The 13,988-nt window shown below is 39.6% G+C and overlaps 1 protein-coding gene across 1 annotated transcript in view; it reads left to right on the top strand.

Moving 5' to 3' along the window:
* Positions 1-13,223, top strand: part of trip4 (thyroid hormone receptor interactor 4) — a 134,220-nt gene extending 120,997 nt beyond the window's left edge. Inside the window, exon 13 of the mRNA XM_055010652.1 lies at positions 10,190-13,223. Coding sequence (XP_054866627.1) covers positions 10,190-10,254 — 65 coding nt within the window. The 3' untranslated portion in view covers positions 10,255-13,223. The remainder of the gene's footprint in view (positions 1-10,189) is intronic.
* The last annotated feature ends 765 nt before the right edge of the window (positions 13,224-13,988 follow it).

Here is a 13,988-nt window from a genome sequence, read left to right as displayed (position 1 = left end):
CTCTGTAGGATCTTCAGAATAAAGACAGAAATATGAGTGGAAAGGTTCATCTGACTGAAGTGGAAACTCTGAGGGAAAAACTTTAAGAATCAGACTTTAAAGATAAGTATTGCAAAATTCCAGCTGTTCATAATGTAAGTCACTATTTATGCGTTAAAAAATAAAACTAATAGGTTTAGGTTGATTATTTTCATTATCACAATTTTTTTGTATTACAAGTTTTCTGAAATTGTCTGTTTAAATATGCGATTTATATATTATCTCATTAAACGTGGTTATTTACATAAATGTTCGATAGACAAATGTGCGTTTTGCATATTTTCTCAACACTAGTCTGAAAAAAGACAAGTTTTGGAAGCAAAACCTCCTAAAAGGCCAACATTGACCAGAGCATGAGACTGTAGCATCTCTCTGACATCTTTATTAATGAACAGCGTCAACAATTATTGCTTTTTACACAGTTTGGGGTCACTTAGAAAGAAAAACTCCAGAACTCCACACAGTTCTTCACTGTGTGCCGTCATGTAGTCTGAAAACATATCATATTCAACAAAGCTAGCCTTTTACTCCCCAAACATCCCTAAAAATGGATTGTTTCTGATAGCTGAAAGTAAAAAGTGATAAAACTTTTTTTTTTTTTTAAATTGACAGTAAAATGGCCAGAAAGTGAAACATTTTCAGATCAGCGTTCTGGAAATTAATGCAAATTGGGGCATTTTTAAATTTAAGATACATTATTTGCATTATTAAACATTTACATTAATAATTCTAATTTTAGATAACTTGTAATGCAAAAAAACATTTAAAAAAATATTGCCTTAATGTAATCAATCTGGGTAATTAAGCTGAGGAAGTTTATGAGTTAATATTCCAATCTTTTCATGTGTAGTTTCTCCTTCAGATGTCCTTTACAGCAGGTTATATCACAGTGTGTTTAACCTTCCTGTTGTCTTCATTTACGGGCATCAAAACATATAGTTTTCTTGTCTGAAAAAAAATCCAAATATTTAGCCCAAAAATTCCCCAAATTTCAGAAAATTTGCAAAACCTTCAGGAAGAAAAATTTCAATAATTCCTGAAAAGTTTCCGTCAAAAGTTTCATTTTTAAAAAATCCCCCAAATTTGGCAAGAATATTCCTGTAGATATTTTCAAAATCTTCCAAAAAATCCTAAAACTAGCTAAAGTGATTCCATATATATCAGTAAAACTTCTAATATTTTGTTTAAGACCATTCAGAAAAAAATCAACCAAAATCCAGCCAAATTCGCTGGATTTTGGTTGATTTTTTTATATAAACACTTTTAACATTTCTTTTTTTCCACCAAAAATGTTCAAAGATTTCCCAAAAATGTTAAAATGTGGACATCAGAAGTTTCACTGTGAAAATTTTATTTCTCTCCACATTTTCAAACTTTAAAACGGATGAATTTGACCCACAGGACGACACCAGGGTTAAACATTTAAACTAACATTCAGATGTTAAATGTTAGTTTAAAAAGTGAAGCTCTTGCAGAATGAACCGGTCCAGTCTGTGCTCTGGTTCTGATGGATTTTGGACGTTCTGACGACGTCCTCTGTGCTCCACGTTCACCCAGCAACCAGCAGCACCTTGCCTGTCCCTGCCTTGTCAGACAGCGGTTCTCCAGCGGGTTGTGACGAACTGTCATGTGCGTGACTAAAGCAGCTCAACAGCTCGCTGCTGGTAGGAGAAACCACTCAGCCATTACAGCCCTCAGTGTCTGAAAACACCTTCAGGCGGGGAGGCTTGGGCCGAGCAGGGATGCAGAGACTGTTTTCTCTGTAGAGGGAAGCTCGGTTGATGCGTCTCCCTAACCCCTTGCAAGCAGCATGCCGACACAAGCCTCAAACAGCACCATCTCTATCCACTTGTAAATTCATCGGCTCGGCAGCACAGGAAGGGAATGTAAATTAGGTGTGACTAACAGCAAGATGGGAATCCAGGCGGTTTTTCCCCTCCTCTCTCGCTGCTCTCCCCTGACTACCGAGGGTTTTGTACACATCCACTCTCCTGCAGTGCTCGAGGCTGTCAGCTTGGTTTCACGTGCAGAATGACTTCAGCTGGAGGTGTACGAGCCGAGGCCAGATAGGCAGGGGGAGATAAAAGGCAGTGTTGCTGAGCTCCAGTCAGATTGAAGTTTTTTTTTTTTTAAACCTATTAAATTTGTCATGAACTGGGAGCCCTTTCAGTCCATCTTCAGAGATGTGTCGTGCTTCCTGAAGAATGGGAACTGCCACATGTGATTCCTCTGAAGCGTTTCAGCTGGATTGAGCTTTGTTAACATGTATTTCTCAATTCATTTCGCATGCTGGAAAAAAAAAGGCTGTCAATATTTTTCTTGCTGGAAATGGAACAACAAACTGGCTGTAATAAGAAGCTCCGGCAGACAGACTTATTCCTCTGTTGTGTTGAGCATCAGTGAACACAGCAGTTTGTTCTGAGTCCATACATCCACTTCTGTGCACCACAGATGTCTAAGAAAATTGAACCACCTCACAGCTTACTGAGCTTTTAAACCACACTAGCAGTGGAACAATAGACCGTATATGAAGATGAACAAACTCTTCATGACATCATCCATAGGTTCCAGAAAAATGTTTTTTGTGGTGAATCCAGCCAAAGAAATGGAGCAAAAAAAGCTAAAGAAGCTCTGATGGTGCCCACTGCTCATGGCACGTGTCGACAGGGGCGTTTTTTCTGAATATCGCCCGGCTAATGGGCCACTAGGTGGTCACATGACAGCTTGTTTCCAGGAGAAGCATCGGACCAACACGGCGGCAAACTTTCTCTTTTATTACGAAAACAGTTGAGCGAAAAGTATTTCTGAAAGCATTTGAGGTGAGAAGTAATCTGAATCTGTCCTCGTTTTACCTCAACAACGGCTAGGCACCGATTTCTAATCATAAATTTACAACAACATCCTGTTTTGAGATTTTTATATTCAACATCTTTTACTTTCTTAGAGAGAATCCATCGGAAATCAGTCAACTTTATCTAAAAGTGTTTTTTTAAAGGTACGCTGCACTGATTGGAACATTTTGTGTTTTAACATTTTAGTTAAAACCCCACCAGACTTTGGAGAACCTTCTGTCTGTAAACTCTGTTTTTAGCTCCTTTAGCGTGACGTGCCATGTTAAAGTGTCGTTTTTTAACAGTTTATCTGTACAGATTCTCAGTCTTACAGCTTTTAATGATCCTGAGGGCTTCAGTTGAGGGCAGATAGACGTATTGTTGGTTCTTGAGGACGTTTTGTCTTCATTTGGGAGAGTAAAATGACGTTTTACCAAAGTTTTACAAGGCATCGGACCTCTGCTCACCATGCTTTATTTGCATAAAGTAGAAGTCAAGTCTATTTTATGCAAATGAGCTGCAGGCAACTCCAGGGCGACGCACCACAACGTAGCTGGAAACGCACCGCAATGCAACCAGTAGTGTGTTTCACAGACAATGAATGGGATGTGAGCAACTGACGGATTCTGTGGACACATACCATCACTTAAAGCAGCTTAGCCTCTAATTATGCATAAATTTAAGCCTTAATACATCTTTAACGAGCAAGTTAAATATAAATTCACTCCACATACAGTAGCCATGAATGAGGAAATTAGCTGTAAGGACCACAACATATTTAGTTTCAGGCTGCAAATGTGTTTATTTCTGCTGTAAAGTTGGTCGTTTTAACATGGGGGAGCGACGCACTTTTGGTGGCAGCCCCAAGTGGCCGTTAGAAGAACTGCAGTTTCTGGCTCAGACATTTACTTCATGGTCATGACCTCAACTGTTGGCACTGTTCAGATTAAAATATGTTTCATTTGTTGGATTTTAGTGAGACTTCATGTCAGCTATGGCTATAAAAATGTGGGGTGCAGATATTCATGATGATCAGTTTTACTAACATTTACTAAACTTTATGACAGACATTCATGATTCTCAGATTTTGTATCCTACTGACTTTACTTCCAACTGCAGCTAATCTGAGCTCGTTCCCTTGTCCTAACCAGCATCTGTTAAGCTCAGACATGGTGAACGTTGAACCTAAACATCTGCATGTTAGCGCTGACATGCCTATAGACTGTTACTGGAGATCTGAGCTCTATTGAAGCTTTTAATTCATTTGACACACACCTAACTTAAGTTCACCATTTGTTTTCATGACTTGATATTCAGCAGCTCTAGGGCTCTAGAGCTACGAGTCGAGCGACGGCTGACTGACAGCAGAAAAAAATCTTTTACTACTCTCAGCAGGAAGAAATCCTGCAGTCGGTCAATGATATGCAGTTTATGGTTTTATTCTGATATATAGCCTCCAAGAGTGTGAGATTCATGTGATTTGATGCAGCTGTCTGTAGAGATGATGATTAATGCAACATGAAGGCATCTCTGGATGTGGGTTAAACATCTGATCAAATAGAAGCATATCTGTTCAATGAGATGTTCGGTAGTCGCTTTATTTCTTTTCACGCCATTATAACTTCAAGACAACCTTTTTGCTGAGAGAATCTCCTTTTTTAAAAAAATTTGGCTTTAAACTAAAATGTGCCCACAGCAGTGCTACGGTGTTTAACCTCAGTAGATGGATGAGGTTAACGTCTTATCATATATCAGTCGGTTAAATCAAAGAAAATAATGAGTTCAAGATAAACACATCCTTCCATTAACCCATAACGGGACGAGGGGAAGCAAACAAGGCAAAACAACATAGAATTAGAGAGTCTTGGGTTGTTAAATGCAGCTTGAAATGATTCTGTTTATAAAATATGATGGTAGGCAGATTATATTTTTTATTAATTAGAAATTCTTCATTTAAACTGGTTGTCACTGAGATTTCTTTCTTCAGAAGACTTGTGTTATAAAATCTAAACATGTGCTGTTTAAAGGTAGAGAAATATCCAGGTAGTTGTGCAGTAATAAAAAAATGCTTCTAAAAATGATTTTTAAAAGGATTCACCGTTAGCCTAGTTTACAAATTGAACTGCACATTTGTGACTAGTCTTTAGAGAATAAAGCCTAAAACCTGTTTTTGTACAGAGGTGTTTATTTCAGCTATGAAACTGCTCCTTTTAACATTGGAGTCTATGGGGAATGGAGCCAGCCTCTAGTGGCCATCCAAGGAACTGCAGTTTCTGGCACAGCATGTTTTTAACCTAACATGTATACATGGAGTTTTTTAATAACCTAGAAGACACATCAGGGGCAAAATAAGTGATTTGGTAAACATGCTGCAGCTTTTGGTTGATTAATGAGGTTTGTTGACACCTGAAACATCCTCATCCTCATCATCCTCATTCTTTGACACTGTGTTTGAATTGAAACCATTAAATCCTGCCGTTAAGGTTGGGCTTTTTACAGCCTTTTCACTGTGAGCCTCTTTTCCTCTCCAGGCAGTATTCTGGTGATAGGCTGTGAATTGGTTATTGTGGGAGCCCAGTGGGGATCACTGTAACAGATACCATTGAAGCTTTTACATTTATTCACAGAGCTGCCACTGTTCCACTTTTAACTTTGCCTTTTCTCTGTCATCATCTGTAGGCAGGAAGTCATTTCCTGGTGTCAGAGTGTATCTTTGGGAAGGTGTGTCAACATGTGGTTAGAGTGTGTGTGCATAGCTGCTCCCGGTTTATTATTCAGGTGCAGTGGGATCGGCGTGTAATAAAAAGATGCAATAAGAATACAAAATTCAGCCCTTTTTATTCTTCAGAAAGAGAAACAGCAAGCAGCCAATTATTCCTGTGATGATTACTGCAGGGCGGCTGATGGGCTGCGTGTTATTGATGTCAGGGAGGATGTCGATGGACCTCTATTTCAGTCTAATAAATACTCTTTGCACTGCTGCCCCTGGATTTTCAAGGGATAATGTGAGAGCGTTTTCCATTAGCAATGAGCTGCATTCTGCCATTATGTGTGATGGGAGTAGCATGCGTGCAGTCGTATCTGTTAATATCTAAGGAGAGTAACTGAGTGTGGAGGCTGAGCGGGTGTGTTACGGTCCTGATGATGGAGCTAGCCCTCAGCAGACAACCTGTGCTTATTTTATGGCCTCCTCCACAGCTGCAGCGTGTGGGCAATAAACCTTTCTCCAGCAATCTCCAAACAGTGCAGCAATCAATGGGAAATTATCTCAGCCAATCGATGGGCCAGCCTTTCTGTTTCTGCCTCCCTTCCACCACCATCCCCCCTCTCCCTATCCTTCTCCTCCTCATCCCTTCTGTCTCATTTTTGCTGTCTCTCTGTTTTTTCCACCCACTTCTTCGCTGCTACCCTCCCCCCCTCGTCTTCGCTTGCATTCCCTTCTAGCTCTCCCGACTCCGCAGCACCTATTTTGAAATGCGACAGTCAGCAGCTCCAGAGCCGTGAACAGAAGTCGCCTTCACACGGGGAATATGTAGCGTTGCTGGGTTGGACTGTAGCAGTGAATATAATGAGAGTGATTTGTTGTGAGGCCCGAAATATGTACCGCATGTTGTCGTCCTCGACTGTCACCGGCTAGTTGCATAAAACCTGCCTGTATACCCATGTTCAGCTTCAGGAGGTATTTTAATAGTTTAAAGACCCCCTCTGGTTAAAATCAGGTTTTTTATGTACTTAATGTGACCATGTGGTGCTGCATATTCTGGATTTTAAGGCAGGATGGTGTTATTTTCGTGGAAAATCCTCCAAATATATAGCAAATATATGACTTCTTTGGGGTGTAATGAGCAACCAGAGAGGAACTTAAATGATCAAACTGTTGTCCTCCATCAGAAAAAAACACTAAATGGTTTCCAACAGTAAATACCAGGGATGTCCTCAACCTGTTTGTTAGATCGGAGCCAAACAGTGGAATTTTGAACTGATTGCTATCAACGTAAACCTGATAACAATCCTTTATTTACATCTGTTGTTGTGCAGAAATGTGTCAGTTGTCAGGTATTGGAATGGGATTTAGAATGAGTGTCCTAGTTTATCCTGAGGTCAGTTAGTCTTATACCAGTCTTTATCACGGGGCTCCTTTACTAGCTAAACTAGCCAACAGTCAGTAGGAAACGTAAGCTCATGTCTGCATGCATTCAGTTGGATATTGCAGCTTTCTGACGTGCCGTGGCATTATTTACTCGACACTACTGATATCGTTACAGGATGCTACGATTCTTCTACCTGTCTAGTGTTTTGTGCATTTTACTTTCTGCCCTCAGCTGACCTTGAAGTAGATTTTTAACTTAGATGATCATTCATGTGGGACAACTGTGCAAACATTAACTAAGTGAGAAGGTTCTGCAGTCCATCTACTAAATGTTCCTTCATGGAACACTTGTTTTCACTGTTAGAATCAGTTCCTTTTCATAGAAATGTCACTGTGTCATGACAAGGAGTACTACCAGAGCCCATTTCCACAGTATTGATTCCAGCTCCCACTCACACATCACCCAAAAGAAGCTAGGAAGGCTGAAGTAGTCAGAGCTTTAGCACACTTCCCAGAAAGAAGAACTCTGCTTCTGCTGGCAGTTCAGCTGCCATCTCGGTGTTTTATGATATAGTTATTGGGCTCTTAACATCTAATATTTATTTTCCCCTAAAACACACACTACAGCGGGACTCCTCTGAGCTCGTCTGCTGAATGTTTCAGAACAGCCTTTTTAACTTCTGATGCATTTCTGCTGCGCTGAACGTATCATTAAAGTCATCTTGGATAGCCTTCTTGGCAGCTTTCCTCCCCAAAAATTCCAGAGGTGTTTCCACGCCTTACACACTGACAGCCATTCAGTCAGGATTGGAAATGGTGAGCAAACAGCACTTCTCCTAAACACCTTGTTTATGCTGGTGCTACCCACAGAGTGGAGCCAGAATGTGACAACATGAAAAGAAAGCACGAGTGACAACCAGCACCCCGCCTGTCACTCGGATCAGTTTTTCCCCTGCCTGCCTCCACCACAGAGAGCAGCCAGCTAACGTTTGATAAACAGGAGGAGAACCAGGGTTATTATTGGTTTGAAGTGGAGGATGAGGCCAGCCAGGTTATGGAGGATAAAGCGTCGTTTCTGAGGATGAGTTCTAAAAGACAAACCTGAAATGTGATCGATAACGGGGACGCTGCATCGACGGAGAGTGGTTTCAGTGGCGGTAGATTAGCAGGTCAGCTCCGGTCAGCGCTTCTGTTTACCCTCCATAGCTACAGGCCTTCATATAAATAGCCCCTCGATAAACTCCCTCTTTAAGATTCTCAGCTGTTTCATCTTTATAAACGTTCTCATGTGAGGTTCACATGAATTTATATACAGCAGATTATAACAGTGGAAATTATCACAACAATGGGAGCTACTGTTTTACTGCTAATCACTGAGTCTGTGCAGGTGCTGTTAGCTCATCCAGATACAGAATCCAGAAGGATTAAGGAAAGAATCCTGGACTGACGGCAGACAAAAGACATGCGCAGATATCAGCTTTCCCTGGATACAGCCGTGGAGAGCACCGATAAGGATTCATTTAATGTTTCCTGCTGTTTTACACAGACTGGCTATAAATCATATCTTTGTGAGATGATAAATCAAGGTGGTTGATTTTCTTTCTGGATTTATTTATTTTCCATTGCAGTGTGCTTTTTTATGCAGACGATGTTATGTTTGCTTTTGCAAATCTGGGTTTTAGTCTTTTTTATTCATTTGAAACTTGTTCTAAACTTCACATAGACATGTAGAAACTCTACAATAATAGAAGCAGTTTAAAATGGTTTGGTAGCAGATTGTCCTCCAAAAACCTATGTTGACCACCTCATTGCAGGCTTGTTGGAGTTATGTTACAATGTTTTTTTACTAATTTATTGCAATTTTTGTATAAATGTTGTGGACAAGTTCAACTTTGCTGACAAAAGTGTTGCACAAGGATCAAAATTTCCACCCTTGGTATTTATTGTTTCCATAAAAAATCCATACTTTGGAACTGAAAATTGCCGGGTGCTTTTTTATGCTGAAGATTCCATCTTGTTTGTCAACAATTCTTCTGCAAATCCAGATTTTAGTCTTTTATTTTTAGAAATTGATTGCAAAATTCTTGTTAAATGAGATTTAATAATTGATTGCACAGAATATATCTGTGGTCGAGACTGTTGTTGCTTTAAATCAAGTCGCTTCATAATAATGTTGCACAAAAATCAATATCAACCCTCCTGCTGTTTCTGAAACACAAATAGCATGTATTTTCCAGCTGAACGTTGCCATGTGCTTTTCTGTGCTGATGATACCATCAAGTTGGCAAACAACCTTTCTGCAAATCTAGTCCCTTATTTTTGTTTGCAAAAAACAGTATTTTTACAGATCAATTTCATGTTCTTGTAAAAAAAAAAATTATATTTGATTGTACAGATTATATCTTTCTGGTAGAGACTGTAGTTTCAGATGGCTTCAAATCAGGTTTGTTGATAACAAAATGTCGAGTATTATCCATCCTGCTACTTCTTGTGACACAAACAGTATTTATTTTCCTACCGAGCACTGCAGTGTACTTTTCTATGCGGATGATACCGTCTTGTTTGTATTAGACTCTCATGGAAATCTTCAGATCAACGTCAAGATCGTTTCACTAATGCAAAGGTTCAGCTAAAACAGCTGTTTTTACAAGAACTTTGATATTCCGACTCTAATCCGCACTCTTATTGAAAATGGAAAGGACAGCATTATAAGCCAGCCTTTAGGATTAGTCTCTATGAAACCATCCATTGTACGATCTCCATGTGATTCCAGTGATCATGTTCCTGCTGCTGCTAACCTTGAAGTGAAGGATGTCATTTAGCACAGTGTGATTCAGTGGTTGTTCAGTGAGATGCTTTTAATTAGTCTGTGTGCGACTGAACTGTCACAGTACGGATCCAATTTGTTCAAGACAGCAAAGAAATAAATGACAAGGTGCATTTCCTTGTAGCTCAGTATTAGATCATCATCTTTTGTGCCGGCTGTTGGATTGTTCTGAATATGCGTCCTCAGTGTGTAGCTGAATTAAAAGACGGCTTGTTTTGTTTCCAGTCTGTCTCTGTCCTGGAATAAAAGGTCTCCCAGGTCTTCTAATTCATCGTCTCGCTGTCTCTGTGCATCTACCCGAGGCCGCCGGTAATCAGCAGGCCTTGAGCTCTCAGAAAGGTCATTCTGTCCCTTTGATGGTGTTTTGATTCATCCCTTCCTCTCCTCTTCTTTCTCTCTCAGGGAAGCTGGAGAGTCACATCCACCAGGGAGCTAAGAAGGGGCTGGTCCCGTCGGCTGCAGACTGACGTTGGAGGAGGAAGGAAAGCTGTTTTCCACCGGGCCGTCCCAACATTTTATCAGGAGTTACCGTCCCTGACACATTATCACCACCAGCTGTCATTTAAAAACAAAAAAAGCTTAAAATTACAAACTTACGTAACCGCTGTGACAAATTTCTACAATAAAAACACTTTGAAATTAAACTTTCATTTGTCAAAATGAAGAATAAGAACGCTATCTTTTATTATTGTTTGGCTGAAACCAGCGGAGTCAAACTCATCTTAGTTCAGGTTCCACATTTAGGACCAGACCAGTAAAACCACAGCATAATGACCTATAAATAACCACAACTCCTAATGGTTCCTTTGTTTTAGTGCAACAAAAGTTAATTCTGAAAATGTTCACACTTAGTAAATTATCTTTCTACAAAACATCATAAACAACTTGAAATTTCTGAAAAAAAAAAAAAATTAAATTTCATCAACATTCAGCCTCAGTTTATCATTTCCACATTACAACTTCCAGATCACAGAGTGTCGACAAAGGAACACAACATTTAGTCACCTGGAACTGAACCACAGAGGATTTACTTTATAATCGAAATGACAAAAGTCAGAAAAAAAAAGGACAAAAAAAACAACAAAAGCAGACAAAATATTAGAAATGAGACACAGAATGACAAAAAAAATGAGACAAACGACACAAAACAAAGCAAAAAAAGAGACATAAAATTAGACAAAAAAGTTACAAAGCGGCAAAAAATGGCAAAAGCGAGAAAAAAGACAAAACGATACACAAAACAACAAAAAAATAATAATTAACCAAAATGGCAAAAATAAGACAAAACACACAAGCGAGACAAAAAGGAAACACAAAATGACAAAAAACAGAAACAAAACGACAAAAACATGAGACAAATGACAAATACAAAAAACAACAAAAACAATACAAAATTTTACAAAAATGAGACCCAAAATGACAAAAGAACAATGAACAATCCAGTATTTTACTTTATGATCAAAACAAATTGTCATGGTCTAGAAATGATTTTAAATTTATAGTTCTACTAATTTACAATCTGCAGTTAATGTCTTCTCTGGAATTTTTACACTTTGAGGGGCGGATTGGACCTTCTGGAGGACCGCTTTTGGCCCACGAGCCGCACGTTGGACACCCCTGGGTTAAACCACAAAATAAACCTAAAATTTGTGAAAACTATTCATGAAATCACAGAGGAAATAACATTTGAGCTCAGAAACTGTTAATCTCTCCTCTGTCATTACCCTCCTCACACCTGAGGTCACACTTAGACCAACAATGTGTGAAAAACAACACAACAACAACACAACCCTCTCATTAATTTCAATAAGAGCGTTTCCTTGCAGCAGCGGTGGGGATGATGCAGCAATTACCCAGCATCGCCAGCAGCTAATCAAGTAAAAGCACATTATATGGTCGGAGTGTAAACCTGAGCACTAATTATTTTGTTTACCTCACATTCATTGAGCACGAGGAGAAAATGATTGCTGCCACTTTTCTTTCTTCAAGGCTAAACCGCCGTCTGATAAGCCCTGAGACTTATTATTGAAGCCGGACTTCCTGGATGGTTTCATCTCCTCTGCTGGACCTGCAGCGACATGCCCACGCCGAGGAAAACCCTGGGATGCAGGTTTATTGTCAGTCTAAACAGCGTGGCTTATCAGGCCTGTATCTGCTCCCTGCTCACCGCCATCAGACCTGAAACCAGCTTTCAACTGTAAACTTTCCTGAAAAGTGGTTTCTGAACCCTCTGAACCCCAGAGCGAGGAGCGGCTTTGAAAAGCATTTTGACTTTTTTAAAAAATCTGCAGAATTAACCCTGGTGTTGTCTTAAGATCCTGAACACTCCCCTTGTCCTCAGCTCACCCCCACCGAGCCTCTAAAATAGAGCAGCTTCATTGAATTTTCAACCAAAAATCTATTTTACATGAACAAACAACCTGTCCTGCATCACACACTTTATGAATATCTGGGTTTTATGCTCTTCAGAGGGCAGAAAGACTGGATTTAATCAGTGGACACCACTCGTTTTTATCACATCACATGTTACGACTGTTTTCTTTACTAAAGTAGAGGTTTATCATCCTATTATTGCTGCTAAAGGAGCTGCATGGGTGTAAAGATCATTTATTTAGAAAGTACCACAAATGTGCAGAAAATAGCTTGAAATGCATTTTTGAAGGGAAACAACAGTGTACTGTAAACAAAATAACTACAAAAAGTTGAAAAATGACCACAGAGATGCACAAAATGACCACAAAAACACCTAAAATTACCACAAACAGACTGAAAATGGCTACAAAAATGCACAACATGACCACAAAAAGACCTAAAATACCCATAAAACAGTCTCAAAATTACCAAAATAGAAACAAAATGAGCATAAAGACACACAAAACAACCACAAAAAGACACATGACCACAAAAACACAGAAATGACGAGTCACACAAAATAACTACAAAAAATTGTAAAATGACCACAAAAAGACCTAAAATTACCAGAAACAGACTGAAAATGGCTACAAAAATGCACAACATGACCACAAAAAGACCTAAAATACCCATAAAACAGTCTCAAAATTACCAAAATAGAAACAAAATGAGCATAAAGACACACAAAACAACCACAAAAAGACACAACATGACCACAAAAACACACAAAATGACGAGTCACACAAAATAACTACAAAGAATTGTAAAATGACCACAAAAACATCTAAAATCATAAAATAATTATGGAATTTGTAAAGACATGATTATAATGAACATAAAAAACATTAGTATTTTAACTTTTAATGAAGACATGCAGATATATCCCATGGACTTCAGAAGTCCCTCAGTTACAGATTGACCCAGTTAGTTAGTTAGTTAATTAGTTAGTGGCTACGAATGTCTTATTAATTCATCTTCACTTGTTTAGAAATAAACAAAGATGCCAGATCTTTGCTAAAACTGCTCCTACTGGCCATGAAACCATTTCTTTGGATGTCTCCAGGCTCCTCTTAACTCTCTTGCGTGTTGTTGTGACAGCTTCTGACTGATAGTGTTTGAGTGCGCTGTAATTTTGTGTTTCGACATTTTTGCGCTGCTGTGTGTTTATTTCCTTCTCGGTGTGTTGGAGTGGCTCTTTGACTAAAGCTGTTTCTAGCCTGAGGGTGTATTTCACCACGGTTTGAAAAGCATAGCAGAATCACCAATACACACACACCCATCTCGTTGTGTTTCTGCCTGTGCCTAGCATTGTAATTCGCCGTTGATTAGCTCAGATTTACTCTTGTTTGAGTTGCAGATTAGCTCCAACTCTGCGCTCCACTCCATTCAGAATGAGAAGGCAGGATTGCAGCAGCCCTCCCAGTAATCTTCCAGCCGCAGAATGGAAGAGCTCTCCTTTGTGGAGTTTCTCAATAGAAGGTGTTTTTCTTTCTTTTTTGCTGAGGTTGCTTAAGAACTGACTGAATTCAGCCCCAGTGGATGGACGATGACAGCTACTTGCCCCGTGGGTGGCCTCTTCTTCTGTCTTCCAGCTCGGGGGCATTTCTCCGGATGAGAACCGACTTCCAAGTTCACATAAACTGGGCCGGGTGCCGCTACGCCGAACAATTAAGCCTCTTTAGATAAACGCCGTGAGATCATGTGCTGTTGGTTTTTCACGCACAAAACATGATGTGGAGGAAATGCTGGTGGTGAAACAGATGAAGTGCTACCAGCAAATCTCCCTGGT

Source organism: Amphiprion ocellaris, chromosome 1 (genome assembly GCF_022539595.1).
Source record: "Amphiprion ocellaris isolate individual 3 ecotype Okinawa chromosome 1, ASM2253959v1, whole genome shotgun sequence".
Taxonomy (NCBI): domain Eukaryota; kingdom Metazoa; phylum Chordata; class Actinopteri; family Pomacentridae; genus Amphiprion; species Amphiprion ocellaris.
This window is presented reverse-complemented; position numbering and strand designations above follow the sequence as displayed.